General features: G+C 45.4%; 1 protein-coding gene across 2 annotated transcripts in view; it reads left to right on the top strand.

Annotated features, from left to right (window-relative positions):
- Window positions 1–9,939, top strand: part of cnnm4b (cyclin and CBS domain divalent metal cation transport mediator 4b) — a 70,448-nt gene extending 60,509 nt beyond the window's left edge. The window contains exons 6-8 of one of the 2 annotated variants that reach the window (XM_036936382.2): window positions 6,046–6,108; window positions 7,972–8,156; window positions 9,024–9,661. In XM_036936382.2, coding sequence (XP_036792277.1) covers window positions 6,046–6,108; window positions 7,972–8,156; window positions 9,024–9,278 — 503 coding nt within the window. In that variant the 3' untranslated portion in view covers window positions 9,279–9,661. Of the gene's footprint in view, window positions 1–6,045; window positions 6,109–7,971; window positions 8,157–9,023 lie in introns of both variants that reach the window. The other variant, XM_036936383.2, reaches the window with a different exon arrangement.
- The last annotated feature ends 11,096 nt before the right edge of the window (window positions 9,940–21,035 follow it).

Raw genomic sequence — 21,035 nt, 5'->3', positions numbered from 1 at the left:
ATTTGATTTTTAATCCCAGCCCCAGTTCCAGTAGGAGGCTTTTTGCCTTTTGGTAGTCCGTCATTGTAAATAAGAATTTGTTCTTAACTGACGTGCCTAGTTAAATAAAGGTTAAATAATGACATTTAAAAAAAAACTCAGTCTCGCTGATTGGTCAGTTCACAGCACTGCTAAACCCTTGTTTCTGATTTCAAGGGGAGGAGACAGATTAAATAAGGATTTTTAAGCATTGAGGCAATTGAGACATGGATTGTGTGTTTGTGCCATTCAGAGGGTGAATGGGCAAGACAACAGATTTGAAGTGATCAGTGTCGTAGTCAGTGGTTGATCAGTGTAGTTGTCAGTGGTTGATCAGTGTAGTTGTCAGTAGTTGAAAAGAGGTGTAGTTGTCGGAAGTTGATAACTGTGGTAGTTGACCAGTGTAGTTGATCAGTTTAGTTGATCAGTGTAGTAGTCAGTAGTTGGTGAGTGTAGTAGTTGATCGGCGTAGTGGTCTGTAGTTGATCGGCGTAGTGGTCGGTAGTTGGTTGGCGTGGTAGTCAGTAGTTGGTCAGTGTAGTAGTTGATCAGTGTGGTTGTCAGTTGTTGGTCAGTGTCGTAGTCATTAGTTGTCAGTAGTTCATCAGTTGATCAGTGTATTAGTCAGTAGTTGATCGGCGTAGTTGTCAGTAGTTGGTTGGCGTAGTTGTCAGTAGTTGGTCGGCGTAGTTGTGAGCAGTTGATCGGCGTAGTTGTCAGTGGTTTATCGGTGTAGTAGATCAGTATTGTATTTAATCGTGTTGTAGTTGATCAGTGTAGTAGTTGATCGGCGTAGGTGTCAGTTGGTCAGTGTGCTTGTCAGTAGTTATTCAGTAGTTGTCAGTAGTTATTCAGTAGTTGTCAATGGTTGATCAGTGTAGTTCATCACTGTGGTAGTCAGTAGTTAATCGGCGTAGTTGATCGGCGTAGTTGTCTGTGGTTGATCAGTGTAGTTGATCAATGTAGTGGTCAGTAGTTGATCAATGTAGTGGTCAGTAGTTGATCAGCGGGGTTGTCAGTAGTTGATCAGTGTAGTAGTCAGTGGTTGATCAGTGTATTAGTCAGTAGTTGATCGGCGTAGTTGTCAGTAGTTGATCGGCGTAGTAGTTGATCGGCGTAGTTGTCAGTAGTTGGTTGGTGTAGTTGTGAGCAGTTGGTTGGCATAGTTGTCAGTAGTTGATCGGCGTAGTAGTTGATCAGCGTAGTTGGTCAGTGTTGTAGTCATTAGCTGTTCAGTAGTTCATCCGTGTTGATCAGTGCATTAGTCAGTAGTATATCGGCGTAGTTGTCTGTAGTTGTTTGGCGTAGTTGTCTGTAGTTGGTTGGCGTAGTTGTCGGTTGTTGATCGGTGTTGTGGTCAGTAGTTGATCGGTGTAGTAGTCAGTAGTTGGTCGGCGTTGTTTCAGTAGTTGATTTTCGTAGTTGTCTGTGGTTGATCGCGTAGTTGTCTGTGGTTGATCGGCGTAGTTGTCTGTGGTTGGTCAGTGTAGTTGTCAGTTGACCGGTGTACTTGTCAGTTGGCCAGTGTAGTTGTCAGTTGTTGTTCCGTGTTGTGGTCAGTAGTTAATCGGCGTAGTGGTCAGTAGTTGATCTGCGTAGTTTTCAGTAGTTGATCGGCGTAGTTGTCGGTAGTTTATCAGTGTTGTAGTTGATCGGTGTAGGTGTCAGTTGGTCAGTATACTTGTCAGTAGTTATTCAACAGTCAATAGTTAATCGGCGTAGTTGTCAGTAGTTGATCGGCGTAGTAGTTGATCGGTGTAGTTGTCAGTAGTTGGTCGGTGTAGTTGGTTGGCATAGTTGTCAGTTGATCGGTGTAGTAGTTGATCGGTGTAGTTGTCAGTAGTTGGCCAGTGTCGTAGTCATTAGTTGTTCAGTAGTTCATCAGTTGATCAGCGTATTAGTCAGTAGTTGATCTGTAGTTGGTTGGCGTAGTTGTCGGTTGTTGATCGGTGTTCTGGTCAGTAGTTGATCAGCGTAGTTGTCGGTTGTTGATCGGTGTTGTGGTCAGTAGTTGATCGGCGTAGTTTCAGTAGTTGGTCGGTGTAGTTGTCAGTTGTTGATCTGTGTTGTGGTTGGCCAGTGTAGTTGTCAGTTGTTGATCCGTGTTGTGGTTGGCCAGTGTAGTTGTCAGTTGTTGATCCGTGTTGTGGTCAGTAGTTGATCGGTGTAGTAGTCAGTAGTTGGTTGGTGTAGTAGTTAATTGGCGTAGTGGTCAGTAGTTGGTTGGCGTAGTTGTCGGTTGTTGATTGGTGTTCTGGTCAGTAGTTGATCGGCGTAGTTGTCGGTTGTTGATCGGTGTTGTGGTCAGTAGTTGATTGGCGTAGTTTCAGTAGTTGGTCGGTGTAGTTGTCAGTTGTTGATCCGTGTTGTGGTTGGCCAGTGTAGTTGTCAGTTGTTGATCCGTGTTGTGGTTGGCCAGTGTAGTTGTCAGTTGTTGATCCGTGTTGTGGTTGGCCAGTGTTGTGGTCAGTAGTTGATCGGTGTAGTAGTCAGTAGTTGGTCGGTGTAGTAGTTAATCGGCGTAGTTGTCAGTAGTTGATCTGCGTAGTTTTCAGTAGTTGTTCAATAGTTCATCAGTTGATCAGCGTATTAGTCAGTAGTTGATCGGCGTAGTTGTCAGTAGTTGGTTGGCGTAGTTGTCAGTAGTTCGTTGGTGTAGTTGTGAGCAGTTGGTTGGCATAGTTGTCAGTAGTTGATCGGCGTAGTAGTTGATCAGTGTAGTTGGTCAGTGTTGTAGTCATTAGCTGTTCAGTAGTTGTCAGTAGTTCATCAGTGTATCCGTGTTGATCAGTGCATTAGTCAGTAGTATATCGGCGTAGTTGTCTGTAGTTGGTTGGCGTAGTTGTCGGTTGTTGATCGGTGTTCTGGTCAGTAGTTGATCGGCGTAGTTGTCGGTTGTTGATCGGTGTTGTGGTCAGTAGTTGATCGGCGTAGTTTCAGTAGTTGGTCGGTGTAGTTGTCAGTTGTTGATCTGTGTTGTGGTTGGCCAGTGTAGTTGTCAGTTGTTGATCCGTGTTGTGGTTGGCCAGTGTAGTTGTCAGTTGTTGATCCGTGTTGTGGTTGGCCAGTGTAGTTGTCAGTTGTTGATCCGTGTTGTGGTTGGCCAGTGTAGTTGTCGGTTGTTGGCCAGTGTAGTTGTCGGTTGTTGATCAGTGTTGTGGTCAGTAGTTGATCGGTGTAGTAGTCAGTAGTTGGTCGGTGTAGTAGTTAATCGGCGTAGTGGTCAGTAGTTGTCGGTTGTTGATCGGTGTTGTGGTCAGTAGTTGATCGGCGTAGTTTCAGTAGTTGGTCGGTGTAGTTGTCAGTTGTTGATCCGTGTTGTGGTTGGCCAGTGTAGTTGTCAGTTGTTGATCCGTGTTGTGGTTGGCCAGTGTAGTTGTCGGTTGTTGATCAGTGTTGTGGTCAGTAGTTGATCGGTGTAGTAGTCAGTAGTTGGTCGGTGTAGTAGTTAATCGGCGTAGTGGTCAGTAGTTGATCTGCGTAGTTTTCAGTAGTTGACCGGCGTAGTTGATCGGCGTAGTTGCCAGTGGTTTATCGGTGTAGTAGATCAGTGTTGTAGTTGATCAGTGTATTAGTTGATCGGTGTAGGTGTCAGTTGGTCAGTATACTTATCAGTAGTTATTCAGCAGTTGTCAATAGTTGATCAGTGTAGTAGTCAGTAGTTAATCGGCGTAGTTGTCTGTAGTTGATCGGCGTAGTTGTCTGTAGTTTATCAGTGTAGTTGATCAATGTAGTAGTCAGGAGTTGATCGGTGTAGTTGATCAGTGTAGTGGTCAGTAGTTGATCAATGTAGTTGTCAGTATTTGATCAGTGTGGTTGTCAGTAGTTGATCAGTGCAGTAGTTGATCGGTGTAATTGTCAGTAGTTGGTCAGTGTAGTAGTTGGCCAGTTTAGTTGTCAGTAGTTGGTCAGTGTAGTAGTTGATCAGTGTGGTTGTCAGTTGTTGGTCAGTGTAGTAGCCAGTAGTTGATCAGTGTAGTAGTCAGTAGTTGGTCAGTGTGGTAGTTGATCGGTGTAGTTGTCATTGGGTCAGTGTGGTAGTTGATCGGTGTAGTTGTCATTGGTTCAGTGTGGTAGTTGATCGGTGTCATAGATGGTCAATGTGGTAGTCTGTAGTTGATCAGTGTAGTGGTCAGTGGTTCAGTGTGGTAGTTGATCAGTATAGTTGTCAGTAGTTCAGTGTGGTAGTTGATCAGTGTAGTTGTCAGTATTTGATCAATCTAGTAGTGAGTGGCTGATCACTGTAGTCGTCAGTAGTTGATCAGTGTTGTAGTTGATCAGTGTATTAGTTGATCAGTGGGGTAGTCAGTAGTTAATCAGTGTATTAGTCAGTAGTTGTCAGTATTTGATCAGTGTGGTTGTCAGTAGTTGATCAGTGTAGCAGTCAGTTGATCAGTGTAGTTGCCAGTAGTTGATTGATGTAGTTGTCAGTAGTTGGTCGGTGTAGTAGTTGATCAGTGTAGTAATCAGTAGTTGATCAGTGTAGTTGCCAGTAGTTGATTGATGTAGTTGTCAGTAGTTGATCAGTGTAGTTGTCAGTAGTTGGTCGGTGTAGTTGTCAGTAGTTGGCCGGTGTAGTTGTCAGTGGTTGATCGGCGTTGTTGTCAGTGGTTGATTGGCGTCGTTGTCAGTAGTTTATCGGTGTAGTAGATCAGTGTTGTAGTTGATTGGTGTAGTAGACCAGTGTTGTAGTTGATCGGTGTCAGTGTCATATTCATTAGTTATTCAGTAGTTGTCAATAGTTGATCAGTGTAGATGATTGGTGTAGTTGTCAGAAGTTGATTGGCTTAGTTATCTCTAGTTGATCAGTGTAGTGGTCAGTAGTTGATCAGTGTATTAGTCAGTAGTTTACCGAGTTTTTGATCAGTGTGGTTGTCAGTAGTTGATCAGTGTAGTAGTTGGTCAGTATAGTAGTTTATCAGGGTATTTATCAGTAGTTGATCAGTGTAGTTGTCAGTAGTTGATCGGTGTAGTTGTTAGTAGTTTATCAGTGTCGTTGATCAGTAGTTGATCAGTAGAGTAGTCAGTAGTTGATCAGTGTATTAGTCAGTATTTGATCAGTGTGGTTGTCAGTAGTTGATCAGTGTAGTAGTTGATCAATGTGAAGGTCAGTAGTTTATCGGTGTAGTTGTCAGTAGTTGGCCGGTGTAGTTGTCAGTATTTGATCGGTTTAGTGTAGTTGTCAGTAGTCAGCAGGGGCAATGAGTTCAGGAATTAAACCCCAATTAAACCCCTCTCTCGCTCTCTCTCCCCTCTTTCTCTCTCTCTCTCTCTCTCTCTCTCTCTCTCTCTCTCTCTCTCTCTCTCTCTCTCTCTCTCTCTCTCTCTCTCTCTCTCTCTCTCTCTCTCTCTCTCTCTCTCTCTCTCTCTCTCTCTCTCTCTCTCTCTCTCTCTCTCTACCTCTTTCTCTCTGTCTCTCTACCTCTTTCTCTCTCTCGCTCTCTGTCTCTCTCTCTGTCTCTCTCTCTCTCTGTCTCTCTCTGTCTCTCTCTCTGTCTCTCTCTGTCTCTCTCTGTCTCTCTCTGTCTCTCTCTGTCTCTCTCTCTGTCTCTCTCTGTCTCTCTCTGTCTCTCTCTTCTTTGTCTGTCTCTCTTCTTTGTCTGTCTCTCTTCTTTGTCTCTGTCTCTCTTCTTTGTCTGTCTCTCTCTTCTTTGTCTGTCTCTTCTTTGTCTCTGTCTCTCTTCTTTGTCTCTGTCTCTCTCTTCTTTGTCTCTGTCTCTGTCTCTCTCTCTCTTCTTTGTCTCTGTCTCTCTCTTCTGTGTCTCTGTCTCTCTCTTCTTTGTCTCTGTGTCTCTCTTCTTTGTCTCTGTCTCTCTCTTCTTTGTCTGTCTCTCTTCTTTGTCTCTGTCTCTCTTCTTTGTCTCTGTCTCTCTCTTCTTTGTCTCTGTCTCTGTCTCTCTCTCTCTTCTTTGTCTCTGTCTCTCTCTCTCTTCTTTGTCTCTGTCTCTCTCTCTCTTCTTTGTCTCTGTCTCTGTCTCTCTCTCTCTTCTTTGTCTTTGATCTCCTCCCTCCATCTGTTTCTCTCAGTGGTGTCATCTCGTCCTCGTCACCTCTCTCTAAAGCGGTTCTCTCTGTTCTCCAGGTTGCCAGGTAACCTCCGGCATGTCTGGGCACTGGGGAAACATTTAACTGTAACACCCAGGCTGGGGGGGGGGGGGGGGGGGGAGAATGTAACCGTAACACCCACTACTTTATTGTACTGTATGTAGTTGTTTAATAGAAAATGGTAGTGACTAGTGAGTAGTCTACAGAATCATCAGCATCAGTCACACGCAACCCTTCACCAATCAAAAACGCTAACAAACACTAACGCTGCGAGGAAATGTCCTAAATGACTTCTGTTTCTAGCCTTCATCTGCAATTTTAAACCAACAAATCTCAAGCTACCTGCTGACTCTCACTAGCTTTGGTGGTGTGTGTGTTGCACCAAAGGACAACCGACACCCTCTTGATAATACCAGGTAATGTGTCTTCCTGGCCTGCAGAGGGCAGTGGCGGGCAGTTTGTTGATGTGATTAGTGGTTACCTACCTTTTTTAAGGCTTTAGGGTTGGCAACTGGGCTAAGACTGGCACTGCCCCTTCTCTACCTGGCATCACAGGCCAGGGTTTATGTCGCAGAAACTGGAAGCTGGGTGTCTTCTCTACCTGGCATCACAGGCCAGGGTTTATGTTGCAGAAACTGGAAGCTGGGTGTCTTCTCTAGCTGGCATCACAGGCCAGGGTTTATGTCGCAGAAACTGGAAGCTGGGTGTCTTCTCTACCTTGTTATTGGCTGAGTGGTCGACAAGTGGATCTTCAGCTATTGGACACTGCATTACTATGTGTTCACGCCACGCCTGACAATCATGCACCTCATCTTCGGCACTGGCACTGGCACTGGCACACACACACACACACACACACAGGATGTCACACACTTCTTCAGACTGGTTGGTGTGTATATGCCAGCTCTGAAGGTCAGGTCCAGTTGCGGGACGTCTGTAACTTTTTAAAGAAATCCACGTGGATACATTTTAGTGAGGCACTGGCATGGCATCATGTTATTCAATGTGTGCCAAATATTGCGAGCAGTGTGAAATTAACGGATTTCACATTTTTGAGGTGTGTAGAAACTGGTATTAAATATTCTGTCTGTCTCTAACAGGTCTCTTTCTAACAGGTCTCTCTCTAACAGGTCTCTCTCTAACAGGTCTCTCTCTAACAGGTCTCTCTCTAACAGGTCTGTACTCTCTCTAACAGGTCTCTCTCTAACAGGTCTGTACTCTCTCTAACAGGTCTCTCTCTAACAGGTCTGTACTCTCTCTCTAACAGGTCTCTCTCTGACAGGTCTCTCTCTGACAGGTCTGTCTGTCTCTCTCTGACAGGTCTGTCTCTCTCTGACAGGTCTGTCTCTCTCTAACAGGTCTGTCTCTCTCTAACTGGTCTGTCTCTCTCTGACAGGTCTGTCTCTCTCTGACAGGTCTGTCTCTCTCTGACAGGTCTGTCTCTCTCTGACAGGTCTGTCTCTCTCTGACAGGTCTGTCTCTCTCTGACAGGTCTCTCTCTCTCTGACAGGTCTGTCTCTCTCTGACAGGTCTGTCTCTCTCTGACAGGTCTGTCTCTCTCTGACAGGTCTCTCTCTCTCTAACAGGTCTCTCTCTCTCTAACAGGTCTCTCTCTCTCTAACAGGTCTCTCTCTCTCTAACAGGTCTGTCTCTCTCTGTCCGTCCCGTTGACATGTCCGGTGCTGAATGAACTGTGTACTGGCCTCTAGAAGGCAGCTTTGCCTGGTTCGCCCATTATTCACAGTTAGCCTTCCATTTCATCAACAGTTTTACCTGTGTTAGTGTGTTTACATGTTTTGTGTACCATTGCCATACCTTTTTGTTTGTGTGCATCTGCATCTGCACTTGTGAGTGTGATTATTTTCTCTTGTTGCTCACTCTAACGCTACGAGCCTGTGTGTGTTTCAGAGTTCCGCTCCCCGTCACACATCAGTGGTTTGAACAGGACAGCGTCTCTGAGCGCTGCAGATCGGACGGAGTCGGTGTCTGTCGGCGGCAGTAACAGCCAGCTCAACACTCAGTTCACTGTCCCCTCACCGTCATACACACCCGACTTCTACGTACGGGCTCTCTCAGACCTGCAGTTCGTCAAGGTGAGGATACCCGACCATACATTGATACCTCCTGCACTGAGCTTTAATGATTTGTTCAGGAGAGAGACCGTGTGTGTAGGCTTTTGTCCTATCACTACATTACAACACCTTGATACTCTCCCTCTTCTCTCTCTCCCTCCCTCTCGCCCTCTTTCTCTCCCTCTCCCTCCCTCTTTCTCTCCCTCTCCCTCGCTCTCCCCTCTCTCCCTCGCTCTCCCCTCTCTCCCTCGCTCTCCCCTCTCTCCCTCGCTCTCCCTCGCTCTCCCCTCTCTCCCTCGCTCTCCCTCGCTCTCCCCTCTCTCCCTCGCTCTCCCCTCTCTCCCTCGCTCTCCCCTCTCTCCCTCGCTCTCCCCTCTCTCCCTCGCTCTCCCCTCTCTCCCTCGCTCTCCCCTCTCTCCCTCGCTCTCCCCTCTCTCCCTCGCTCTCCCCTCTCTCCCTCGCTCTCCCCTCTCTCCCTCGCTCTCCCCTCTCTCCCTCGCTCTCCCCTCTCTCCCTCGCTCTCCCCTCTCTCTCCCCTCTCTTTCTACCTCTCTCCTCCTCCCTCTCTCCCTCTTTCTCTCCCTCCCCCTTTCTCTCCCCTCGCTCTCCCCTCTCTCCCTCTCTCTCCCCCCGCTCTCCCCTCTCTCCCTCTCTCTCCCCCCTCTCCCTCGCTCTCCCCCTCGCTCTCCCTCTTTCTTTCTCTCCCTCCCTCTTTCTCTCTCCCCTCTCCCTCCCTCTCTCTCTCTCCCCTCTCCCTCCCTCTCTCTCTTCCCTCTCTCCCCTCTCCCTCCCTCTCTCTCTTCCCTCTCCCTCGTTCTCCTTCTCTCTTTTTATCTCAATCTCTCTTTCTCTTTATCCCTCACCGTGTCCCTGTTCCCTCTCTCTCAGATCACACGTGCCCAGTACCAGAACGGTCTGATGGCGTCTCGTCTGGATTCCTCCCCCCAGTCGCCTGATTGCGGCCACCCCCGTCTGGAGGGTACCCCGCCCCCCGTGGGCACCGCCACCCTCTTCTTCCTAGCTGACGACAACCCCACTCCGGAGAAAAGCCCCCTCCTGGCTGACGAGACCACCTCTCTCCTCAACGAGCAGAACTCTCTGCCTCACAACCACCACCACAACCCATCAGAGAGCAGCATATGACACACACACTACTACACACACTTATATATGTGCGTTTACACACACTACCAGGGACTGAGGAGACTGTGAGAGAGAGCGCGCGCACACACACACACACACACACACACACACGGACATTATGCCAAATTGTCTTGAGGAACGATTCTCTCCCCCCAGTTTAAAAGTCAACCCTGTGGCTGGTAGTGTGTACAGTGTCAGCTATCCCCACTGTACCCCCTCTTCCAGCAGAGTCAGCTATCCCCACTGTACCCCTTCTTCCAGCAGAGTCAGCTATCCCCACTGTACCCCCTCTTCCAGCAGTCAGCTATCCCCACTGTACCCCCTCTTCCAGCAGTCAGCTATCCCCACTGTACCCCCTCTTCCAGCATGGTCAGCTATCCCCACTGTTCCAGCACTGTTCTATCCCCCCTCTTCCAGCATGGTCAGCTATTCCCACTGTACCCCCTCTTCCAGCAGAGTCAGCTATCCCCACTGTACCCCCTCTTCCAGCAGAGTCAGCTATCCCCACTGTACCCCCTCTTCCAGCATGGTCAGCTATCCCCACTGTACCCCCTCTTCCAGCAGAGTCAGCTATCCCCACTGTACCCCCTCTTCCAGCAGAGTCAGCTATCCCCACTGTACCCCCTCTTCCAGCAGAGTCAGCTATCCCCACTGTACCCCCTCTTCCAGCAGAGTCAGCTATCCCCACTGTACCCCCTCTTCCAGCATGGTCAGCTATCCCCACTGTACCCCCTCTTCCAGCAGTCAGCTATCCCCACTGTACCCCCTCTTCCAGCAGTCAGCTATCCCCACTGTACCCCCTCTTCCAGCAGAGTCAGCTATCCCCACTGTTCCAGCACTGTTCTATCCCCCCTCTTCCAGCATGGTCAGCTATCCCCACTGTACCCCCTCTTCCAGCAGAGTCAGCTATTCCCACTGTACCCCCTCTTCCAGCAGAGTCAGCTATCCCCACTGTACCCCCTCTTCCAGCAGTCAGCTATCCCCACTGTACCCCCTCTTCCAGCAGAGTCAGCTATCCCCACTGTTCCAGCACTGTTCTATCCCCCCTCTTCCAGCATGGTCAGCTATCCCCACTGTACCCCCTCTTCCAGCAGGGTCAGCTATCCCCACTGTACCCCCTCTTCCACCATGGTCAGCTATCCCCACTGTACCCCCTCTTCCAGCAGAGTCAGCTATTCCCACTGTACTCCCTCTTCTAGCAGAGTCAGCTATCCCCACTGTACCCCCTCTTCTAGCAGAGTCAGCTATCCCCACTGTACCCCCTCTTCTAGCAGAGTCAGCTATCCCCACTGTACCCCTTCTTCCAGCATGGTCAGCTATCTCCCCTGTACCCCCTCTTCCAGCATGGTCAGCTATCCCCACTGTACCCCCTCTTCCAGCAGAGTCAGCTATCCCCACTGTACCCCCTCTTCCAGCAGAGTCAGCTATCCCCCCTGTACCCCCTCTTCCAGCATGGTCAGCTATCCCCACTGTACCCCCTCTTCCAGCAGAGTCCGCTATCCCCACTGTACCCCCTCTTCCAGCATGGTCAGCTATCCCCACTGTACCCCCTCTTCCAGCAGAGTCAGCTATCCCCACTGTACCCCCTCTTCCAGCAGAGTCAGCTATCCCCACTGTACCCCCTCTTCCAGCAGAGTCAGCTATCCCCACTGTACCCCCTCTTCCAGCAGTCAGCTATCCCCACTGTACCCCCTCTTCCAGCAGAGTCAGCTATCCCCACTGTACCCCCTCTTCCAGCAGAGTCAGCTATCCCCACTGTACCCCCTCTTCCAGCATGGTCAGCTATCCCCACTGTACCCCCTCTTCCAGCATGGTCAGCTATCACCACTGTACCCCCTCTTCCAGCATGGTCAGCTATCCCCACTGTACCCCCTCTTCCAGCAGAGTCAGCTATCCCCACTGTACCCCCTCTTCCAGCAGAGTCAGCTATCCCCACTGTACCCCCTCTTCCAGCAGAGTCAGCTATCCCCACTGTACCCCCTCTTCCAGCAGAGTCAGCTATCCCCACTGTACCCCCTCTTCCAGCAGAGTCAGCTATCCCCACTGTACCCCCTCTTCCAGCAGAGTCAGCTATCCCACACTGTACCCCCTCTTCCAGCAGAGTCAGCTATCCCACACTGTACCCCCTCTTCCAGCAGAGTCAGCTATCCCACACTGTACCCCCTCTTCCAGCAGAGTCAGCTATCCCACACTGTACCCCCTCTTCCAGCAGAGTCAGCTATCCCCACTGTACCCCCTCTTCCAGCAGAGTCAGCTATCCCCACTGTACCCCCTCTTCCAGCAGAGTCAGCTATCCCCACTGTACCCCCTCTTCCAGCAGAGTCAGCTATCCCCACTGTACCCCCTCTTCCAGCAGAGTCAGCTATCCCCACTGTACCCCCTCTTCCAGCAGAGTCAGCTATCCCCACTGTACCCCCTCTTCCAGCAGAGTCAGCTATCCCCACTGTACCCCCTCTTCCAGCATGGTCAGCTATCCCCACTGTACCCCCTCTTCCAGCAGAGTCAGCTATCCCCACTGTACCCCCTCTTCCAGCATGGTCAGCTGACTGCAATGTCTGTGTGTTTCTGCAAAGTGTGTTCTGTGTGTGTGTGTGTGTGTGTGTGTACACACTGTAACAGAGTTAGGGACAGAGATCAAAGAAGACGACAGACATGTCAGAAGCTGTGCTGTTGGAGAGAAGGACTAGGACCATGTGGAGGAAGGGGCAGAGGTATGAGAGAGCAAAGTAGAGCGAGATGGAGCATAGAGATGATGTGACTTGGTCGTGGCGTTGGGCTCAATAGGACTGAGACAGGTCCCTGATGACCCTTTTATATGGATTAACTGTTGTTTTTCTTCTCGCTTTTATATAAAAAGATCATCAGCGTTTCAGATATAGACAGGTCGTAGCTAGGTACAGATGCCTACAGGGAGAGGTGTGTGTGTGTGTGTGTGTGTCCTCCGCCTTGCTGTTTCCTGGTCTGCTCTGTCTCCACTGTAAAGCCACACCACTCAGGGAGACAGACTCAAACAAACAGAAAGAAGCACCAACAACAACCGCATGTGTCGTAACCCCCCCAACCATTAACTAACGGCAACTATACAGCTAAAGACCAATCAGAACAAAGCATGTCAAAGAGGAAACTAATATATGTTATAAATATGTAATTTTACTATATTGAAAAAGAAAATGCTATTTATTAATTCCATGTGTGGTGAGAGAGGGGGAAAAGTGTCTGTTGGTTTGTATTTTTGGATATTCGTGTCAAGGTGTATAGTAGATTAGTGGTCTTTATGAGGTTCCTCAGACTTCTATGGGGAAGGTGTAAATAAAAGACAGATAGTGTTTTAGCTAGGGGCTTCTCCTTTTCCCCCAAAGATGCCAATGGATTCATCAGGGATGGACCACCAGTGTGTGTTGTAAGACAATCAATGTGATGATGGTGATGAATGTGACAGATGTGTAGGGTACATTACTATAACTGGGACAGTGAGCCCTTTCCTGCTTTCAGATGGACTGGTGAGAGGTCTTGGTCTAAGATTTTGGGGTGAAAAAACTGAAAGGTTTGTTTCTATCTGTGTGACCAAGTGACAATCGGAACAGTAACCTAATTAGAAAAATGCCTCCTGTCCTGACAAATATACATATACATATACATATATATGATTGACTATTTATTTTGCATAAAATTCAAGTTGTATATTTTTGAGATTTTTTTTTGCGTTGTAAATTTTGTTGTCTGTGTTTTATAATCTAGCGTTTTCATTGAGAATATCGTCATTATCACGATGAGATTCCTTTTAAATGTAGCAGTTTGAACGCAGTGGTTGACAGCCAGTCCAGTGCACAGTGAGTCCGTTTTACGCTTTGGTCTTCTAGACCCCATCTCATCAGTCCTAAAATCATATCTTATATTTCCCAGACCTGTCCTGCACATTTGCCCATGTATCGATCTATTGAATAACACTGTGACGTTATAATGTTACCAAGTCTTTAGTAGTTGTCCAAATTAACAGCATTGTTATACCAAATAATCAATTCATCTTTTCCTCTCAATTTTATATGAAATGTTTTACACACAAAACAAAGCACAGTACCACTCACTGCAGGTTCCACAAAAAGGGGACAGTCACCAAAGGGATATATTCTCTGAAGTGATATCTTTGTGCTGGACTGGTATGGGCCAACCATCAACTCCTTTAAAACAAGTGTTCACATTGATCATGGAACCAGAACTGGGCTGGACTCTCCTGAAGGGGAATGATCAAGCACTTTTTTTTTTTTTCTACAACATTATTTTTCATTTTTAAAAGTTGGGATGTGGCGTAGTTATGAATCCAAAGGATGTGGATGAATTCTGTGGAGAAAAAAATAAATAAAAATCTCTTTTTCTTTTCTTTTTTTTAATAAATTGGAATGATTCAGGGTTAATATGTTATGTTGAACTGTACGCCTTGTTCAGAGCAAATGTGACTCTGAGGGGTCTAGACAGACACAGGGAATATTAAAAATGACTTCAAATATGTGTTTCCCTGTGACATCAATGCATGATTTTAAGATTACGTCCCAATAATTCTTCTTCTTCTTTTTTTTGCACACTCGTGGATGTAACAGCATAGGATTGATGTAAACATTGGCAAAAGGGAGTTTCCACCATTTGCTAAATCCATGCAAGAGAGTACGCAAGTGCACACTTGTGGAGAATTGGGACATGTCCTATGTGACAATTGGACATAATTAAGTAGAAGGATAGGATTTGGTCTGACGTCACCTGCAGCCCATCTGATACATTTGATCATTTTGATTATATTCCAAAAGTTATATTTCTGCTGAATAAATCACATTAACATTCGAAAGTTGACGTTGTAAACTGGTGTTATCAACGGACTTTAAATATGGGGCTCGTCAAGTCATGATTACAGATTACATTGTAATGTATAGTGTGTATTGATTGGAAGAGCCAAAAATGGTCCCTGAGGAATAACTTCTACTCATCGAGTGGTAGGCTTTCCGATGAAATGTTCTTGGAGAAAAGCCTAAGAATTAGATGGCTTAGTCATTTTATACCGATTCCCTTCAACCAATAAATTGCGAGGAAGGCATGATGGACTAAAATGTATGATGTAGAGCTGTATGATGGAGAGCTACCCTCCTGTAGGTTTTCAATCCAAACTTAATCTAGCACACCTGATTTCATAATTTCTGGATGATTAATTAATTTGGTTAGTTAGAACTGGGGTTGGAGAGAACCAACAGAAGGGTATCTCTCCAGTAACAGGGTTGGAGTGAAAACCTACAGGACAGTAGCTCTCCAGGAACAGGGTTGGGGTGGAAACCTACAGGACAGTAGCTCTCCGGGAACCGGGTTGGAGTGAAAACCTACAGGACAGTAGCTCTCCAGTAACCGGGTTGGAGAGCTCTACCCCAGAGTGATACTGTCATCTGTTTAAACTGAGTAATGGTCATGAGTTGTATCACATAAATTCCCCTGCAGGGTTCTAACTTTCTAGGAACTCTGTGAAATTACCTTTGCACGCAATATCATCTGGGACGTATTCATTACGCTGATTCTGTTGCACAACATTTCTTCTATGGAAGCTAATGGAACAAAACTGTGAGGGACCTAGCTGAATTTGTCCAATAGAAACTCTTGTTTGGACTAATGATTTCACCCCTATAGTGGCCCTTACTTCAATTCTAATGACTTTTCAATATCACCTGGGATAACAGGAAACAACAGAACTCTTAAGGTTGTGTCCTAACTACAACGTAAAAAAAAAAAAATTCAGTTATCCATTAATATCAATGGGCCAGTTTATCAGACAGATTTAGGGCTCTGTTCAATCTGTAACGCTGAAGCGTTACAGATTCCACCATAGAAATGTAAAGGTCATTTTAAATTCAGCCGCCATACAGTGCATTCGTAAAGTATTGATTGATTAAATTTTATTTTTTCCTCATCAATCTACACACAATACCCCATAATGAAATCAGACCCTTTACTCAGTACTTTGTTGAAGCACCTTTGGCAGTGATTACAGGCTTGAGTCTTCTTGGGTATGACGCTACAAGCTTGGCACACCTGTATTTGGGGAGTTCCTCCCGTTCTTCTCTGCAGAACCTCTCAAGCTCTGTCAGGTTGGATGGGGAGCGTCGCTGCACAGCTATTTTCGGGTCTCTCCAGAGATGTTTGTTCGGGTTCAAGTTTGGACTCTAGCTAGGCCACTCAAGGACATTCAAAGACTTGTCCCGAAGCAACTCCTGCGTTTTCTTGGCTGTGAGCTTGGGTTGTTGTCCTGTTGGAAGGTGAACCTTCGCCCCAGTCTGAGGTCCTGAGCGCTCTAGAGCAGGTTTTCATCAAGGATCTCTCTCTGTACTTTGCTCCGTTTTATCTTTCCCTTGAACCTGACTAGTCTCCCAGTCCCTGCTGCTGAAAAACATCCCCACAGCATGATGCTGCCACCACCATGATTCACCATAGGGATGGTGCCAGGTTTCATCCAGATGTGAAACTTGGCATTCAGTTCAATCTTGGTTTCATCAGACCAGAAAATATTGTCTTTAGGTGCCTTTTGTCAAACTCCAAGCGAGCTGTCATGTGCCTTTTTACTGAAGAGTGGTTTCTGTCTGGCCACTCTACCATAAAGGCCTGATTGTTAGAGTACTGCAGAGATGGTTGTCCTCCTGTAATGTTTTCCCATCTCCACAGAGGAACTCTGGAGCTCTGTCAGAGTGACCATCGGGTACTTGGTCATCTTCTTAACCAAGACCCTTCTCACCTGATTTCTCAGTTCGGCCAGCTCTAAGAAGAGTCTTGGTGGTTCCAAAATTCTTCCATTTAACAATGATGGAGGCCACTGTGTTCTTGGGGACCTTCAATGCTGCAGACATTTTTTGTTACCCTTCCCCAGATCTGTGCCTCGACACAATCCTGTCTCTGAGCTCTACGGACAATTCCTTTGACCTCATGGCTTGGTTTTTGCTCTGACATGCACCGTCAACTGTGGGACCTTATATAGACAGATGTGTGGCTTTCCAAATCATGTCCAATCAACTGAATTTACCACAGGTGGACTCCTAATCAAGTTGTAGAAACATCTCAAGGATGATCAATGGAAACAGGATGCACCTGAGCTCAATTTCGATTCTCATAGCAAAGTGTCTGAATACTTATTTCTGTTTTTAATTTTTAATACATTTGCAAACATTTTGAAAACCCTGTTTTTGCTTTGTCATTATGGGGTATTGGGTGTGGATTGAGGGGGAAAATGTATTTGATCCATTTTAGAATAAAGCTGTAACGTAATGAAAAAAAGGTAAAAGAGTCTGAATACTTTCCGAATGCCCTGTACATTAATTTAAAGTCAAACTATATGTAGCAACTAAAAATTCTAGTTTTAAGTTAGGATTCACCCCTTAGAAAAAAAAGGGACAAACCCTTTTTACCCTCTGTAGTAGAACTAGTTATTGTTCCGGGTAGAACCCTTCCACCTACAGAACCCTTTTAGAGTGTAGCCAGCCAGTACTCTCATCTGTTGTGGACTTTAAATCAAACCCTTTTAGAGTGTAGCCAGCCAGTACTCTCATCTGTTGTGGACTTTAAAAATGTTTGTCACTCTCAAGACGTCTTTTACCTTCACGCACTCCACCAGAAAATACTCTATATTATTTTCATTCCAGGTCTTTACAGATCCTCCCGTCTCCCTTCAGAAAGCAGATCAACTGTGGATTGTTTTAGTTTTCTATCTATCTGGGACTGTAGAGATTGCTATGGCATGTGTCCTAAATGGTACCGTGTTCCCTATATAGTGTGCTACTTTTGACAAGTGCCCTCTGGGAATGGGGTGCCATTGCGGACTCAACACATGTGTCCTCAAGACTCTTGTTAATGTACCTGTTGACTTGTGTCCAGTCCACCCCTAACCTGACCCCATCCCAAAGTGTACATGGTTTGGGTTCAGTATGCGCATTGAGTCTCTGGTCGCTTAACACTGTCAGTAATCGCGGTAAAGCAATCGTTATCATTATTGTCTTTATTTATGGGAGCAGAGAGCCGATGGGGTGACTTGTTTATGAATTGGCTGAAACATGTAGTCTGGTCCCCGGTCTGTTTGTGCTTTCATGTCAACTCCTCGTCCCGCTAATGTTTGATATGACAAGTAATTAACCTGTTAGCACAAATAAATCTGGGGCCAGGTTATAAAAACATGCATAAGTCCTCTGTTTTCTCTGGTGTGCTTTAATGTAAATAATCATGTGTACATATTGTTTTAGAATTACTGTCTTAGCGTGTTTTGAAGATGAAGAATGTTAATAAACCTGATTTTATTTTTCTGGTTTGACTTTTTATTTGGTCCTGATTTCTTCTCAAATGACTACGATCGAAAGTGTGTATTCTTTACTTTTAAAGTTACGTAGCGTAAAATCAACGTCAATTTCTGGTTGATATTTAATCGACTTGTAAACGTTTGTTTTTCGGTCCTGCTTTCTGTTCAGTTGTCTCATCAAAAGCCTTTACTTTTCATTTTAGCATGTTTTAATGATACACTGTGAGTATGAACCCCCCCCCTAATGTTTGAATTACACACTATGAATATGAACCTGCTTGGCCAATTGATGAGGAATGATGTCATGAGTTGTATCATACATGGTATGTGACATGGGCTAAAGCCATTCAGATTTTAAAAAGAATATTACACTTACGAACACGCTATGCAGACACATCGCCTGACACAACTTCTTCAAACATGAATGAGGTGTCATTGTGTGACAATCTGTGGTCTCTTTTTGAGTATTCTTTTTTTCTGTTGTCAGAAATGGCATGGCCTGTAAACCGATACCATGTGTGTAAATCAGGAAGTGAAATTCAAAGATTAAGAGCTGAAGTGCGGTAGTGCCTGTCAAATATCATCTTGAGAAATACTTGACATGTTTCCAAAGATGTTGCATCACTGGGAATTCTGTTCCTTGTTCGGTTCTGGGATATCCATAACAACAAAGACCCAGTCTGAATCCAAAATGGCACCCTATTCCCTAAATAGTGTTCTACTTTTAAAGGAGGTGGGGAAATAATAGATTAAGTTCATTGTGACTTCACAATATGACGAGCCGAGATGATAAAAGGAACTATCTCACATCTGAAAGTCCTCGGAATGTAAGCAGGCTTGACATCACAGAATATTTTGATTGACGATATTAAGAAATTATAGAATAGAATCAAAACTTCTTTCATTTCACCCGAGGAAACAACATGCTCACTCTCCATTTAGCTCTATGACCTCGGACGTCTTCAGTAATGAAGTTTCATTTCCGAGGCCTTTAGGAAGAAAGGTCGTGATTTAAACATTCAGTAGATGCAGTGGTGTAGTGCAATTTGTATTTTTTAAATGATGTCAATTTCTCAATCAAAGTTTGTACCGACAGATGTAGCCTATTGAATATTGTGGAATAGGCCCACATACAGTGGGGCAAAAAAGTACTCAGTCAGCCACCAATTGTGCAAGTTCTGCCACTTAAAAATATGAGAGAGGCCTGTAATTTTCATCATAGGTACACTTCAACTATGACAGACAAAATGAGGGAAGAAAATCCAGAAAATCACATTGTAGGATTTTTAATGAATTTATTTGCAAATTATGGTGGAAAATAAGTATTTGGTCACCTACAAACAAGCAAGATTTCTGGCTCTCACAGACCTGTAACAACTTCTTTAAGAGGCTCCTCTGTCCTCCACTCGTTACCTGTATTAATGGCACCTGTTTGAACTTGTTATCAGTATAAAAGACACCTGTCCACAACCTCAAATAGTCACACTCCAAACTCCACTATGGCCAAGACCAAAGAGATGTCAAAGGACACCAGAAACGAAATTGTAGACCTGCACCAGGCTGGGAAGACTGAATATGCAATAGGTAAGCAGCTTGGTTTGAAGAAATCAACTGTGGGAGCAATTATTAGGAAATGAAAGACATACAAGACTACTGATAATCTCCCTCGATCTGGGGCTCCACGCAAGATCTCACCCCGTGGGGTCAAAATGATCACAAGAACGGTGAGCAAAAATCCCAGAACCACACGGGGGGACCTAGTGAATGACCTGCAGAGAGCTGGGAGCAAAGTATCAAAGCCTACCATCAGTAACACACTACGCCGCCAGGGACTCAAATCCTGCAGTGCCCGACGTGTCCAGGCCCGTCTGAAGTTTGCTAGAGAGCATTTGGATGATCCAGAAGAAGATTGGGAGAATGTCATATGGTCAGATGAAACCAAAATATAACTTTTTGTTAAAAACTTAACTCGTCGTGTTTGGAGGACAAAGAATGCTGAGTTGCATCCAAAGGACACCATACCTACTGTGAAGCATGGGGGTGGAAACATAATGCTTTGGGGATGTTTTTTTGCAAAGGGACCAGGACGACTGATCCGTGTAAAGGAAAGAATGAATGGGGCCCCATAGAAAATCTTTGGAGGGAGTTGAATGTCCAACACGGACATTAAATAAAATGATGTTTGGGGTGAAACAGAATCCCTTCAGGAGAGGCCAGCAACAGCCCCAAAACATCACTGCTCTAGAGGAGATCTGCATGGAGGAATGGGCCAAAATACCAGCAACAGTGTGTGAAAACCTTGTGAAGACATACAGAAAACGTTTGACCTCTGTCATTGCCAACAAAGGGTATATACCAAAGTATTGAGAAACTTTTGTTATTGACCAAATACTTATTTTCCACCATAATTTGCAAATTAATTAATTAAAAATCCTACAATGTGATTTTTCTGGATTTTTTCCCCTCATTTTGTCTGTCATACTTGAAGTGTACCTATGATGAAAATTACAGGCCTCTCTCATCTTTTTAAGTGGGAGAACTTGCACAATTGGTGGCTGACTAAATACTTTTTTGCCCCACTGTACATTGTCAGAAGGACATTTTTCTATTTTTGAATACCCTCAAAAACCAAAATAGGCATACCTCATTTCAAAATAAGCCATCGCTGTCGATCATGAATGATAATATCAGAAAGTGAAATTCCGATGTTAAGAGCGAAAGCAGGGTAGTCAAGTATCATCTTGAGAAATCCTTGACGTGTTCCCACACGTTGCATCACTGGGAATTCCGTTGCTGATCCGGTTCTGTAAGATCCATAACAGCGAAAGACCCAGGATGCGTCCGAAATGGAGCCCTATTCCCTACGTAGTGAACAAATGTTTTATTCGACCAGGGTTCATATTCCCCTATAGGCCCAGGTCAAAAGTAGCGTGTTGTACAGGGAATAGGATTGGCATTTCAGACACACCCCAGATATACATTGGGATGGTTCTGGGATGTAGTCAACATTCTAATGCCATGTGTTTCACCCAGTTTACAGGGCTGATTAGGATTGATTTACTGTTACACCACTTTTTTTTATTCAGAGTACAGTAGTTATTCTTTCCAGGTGAAACTTTATTGAGCCAAACACAATGTACTAGAATAATACTTGTTTTGTGGTATATTATTGAACATACTGACTAGATATTAAGCATAGCTCCATAGGGAGCCTACATATTATAGACATAGTCCTGATATTTTAGTGAATTGGGGAGATTCCCCTGAACGAGTCTTAACAATGTCTAACACCTTTTTGGCAAGGGTAAAGGCTAATATAGTAGTAGGAAGTTGGACACAGTCCAAGAGTCTGCCCGTCTGTACTGGAAATCTATCCAGCTGGCAGATTCTAGACTCTCGTGACATCACACAGGAAGTGAGGAAATAATGTAGTCAGTTCCTTGTTATTT

Source organism: Oncorhynchus mykiss, chromosome 11 (assembly GCF_057628025.1).
Source record: "Oncorhynchus mykiss isolate SJ-2025 chromosome 11, ASM5762802v1, whole genome shotgun sequence".
Lineage (NCBI taxonomy): Eukaryota > Metazoa > Chordata > Actinopteri > Salmoniformes > Salmonidae > Oncorhynchus > Oncorhynchus mykiss.
The sequence above is the reverse complement of the archived record's forward strand: the minus strand, read 5'-3'. Positions and strand labels throughout refer to the sequence as shown.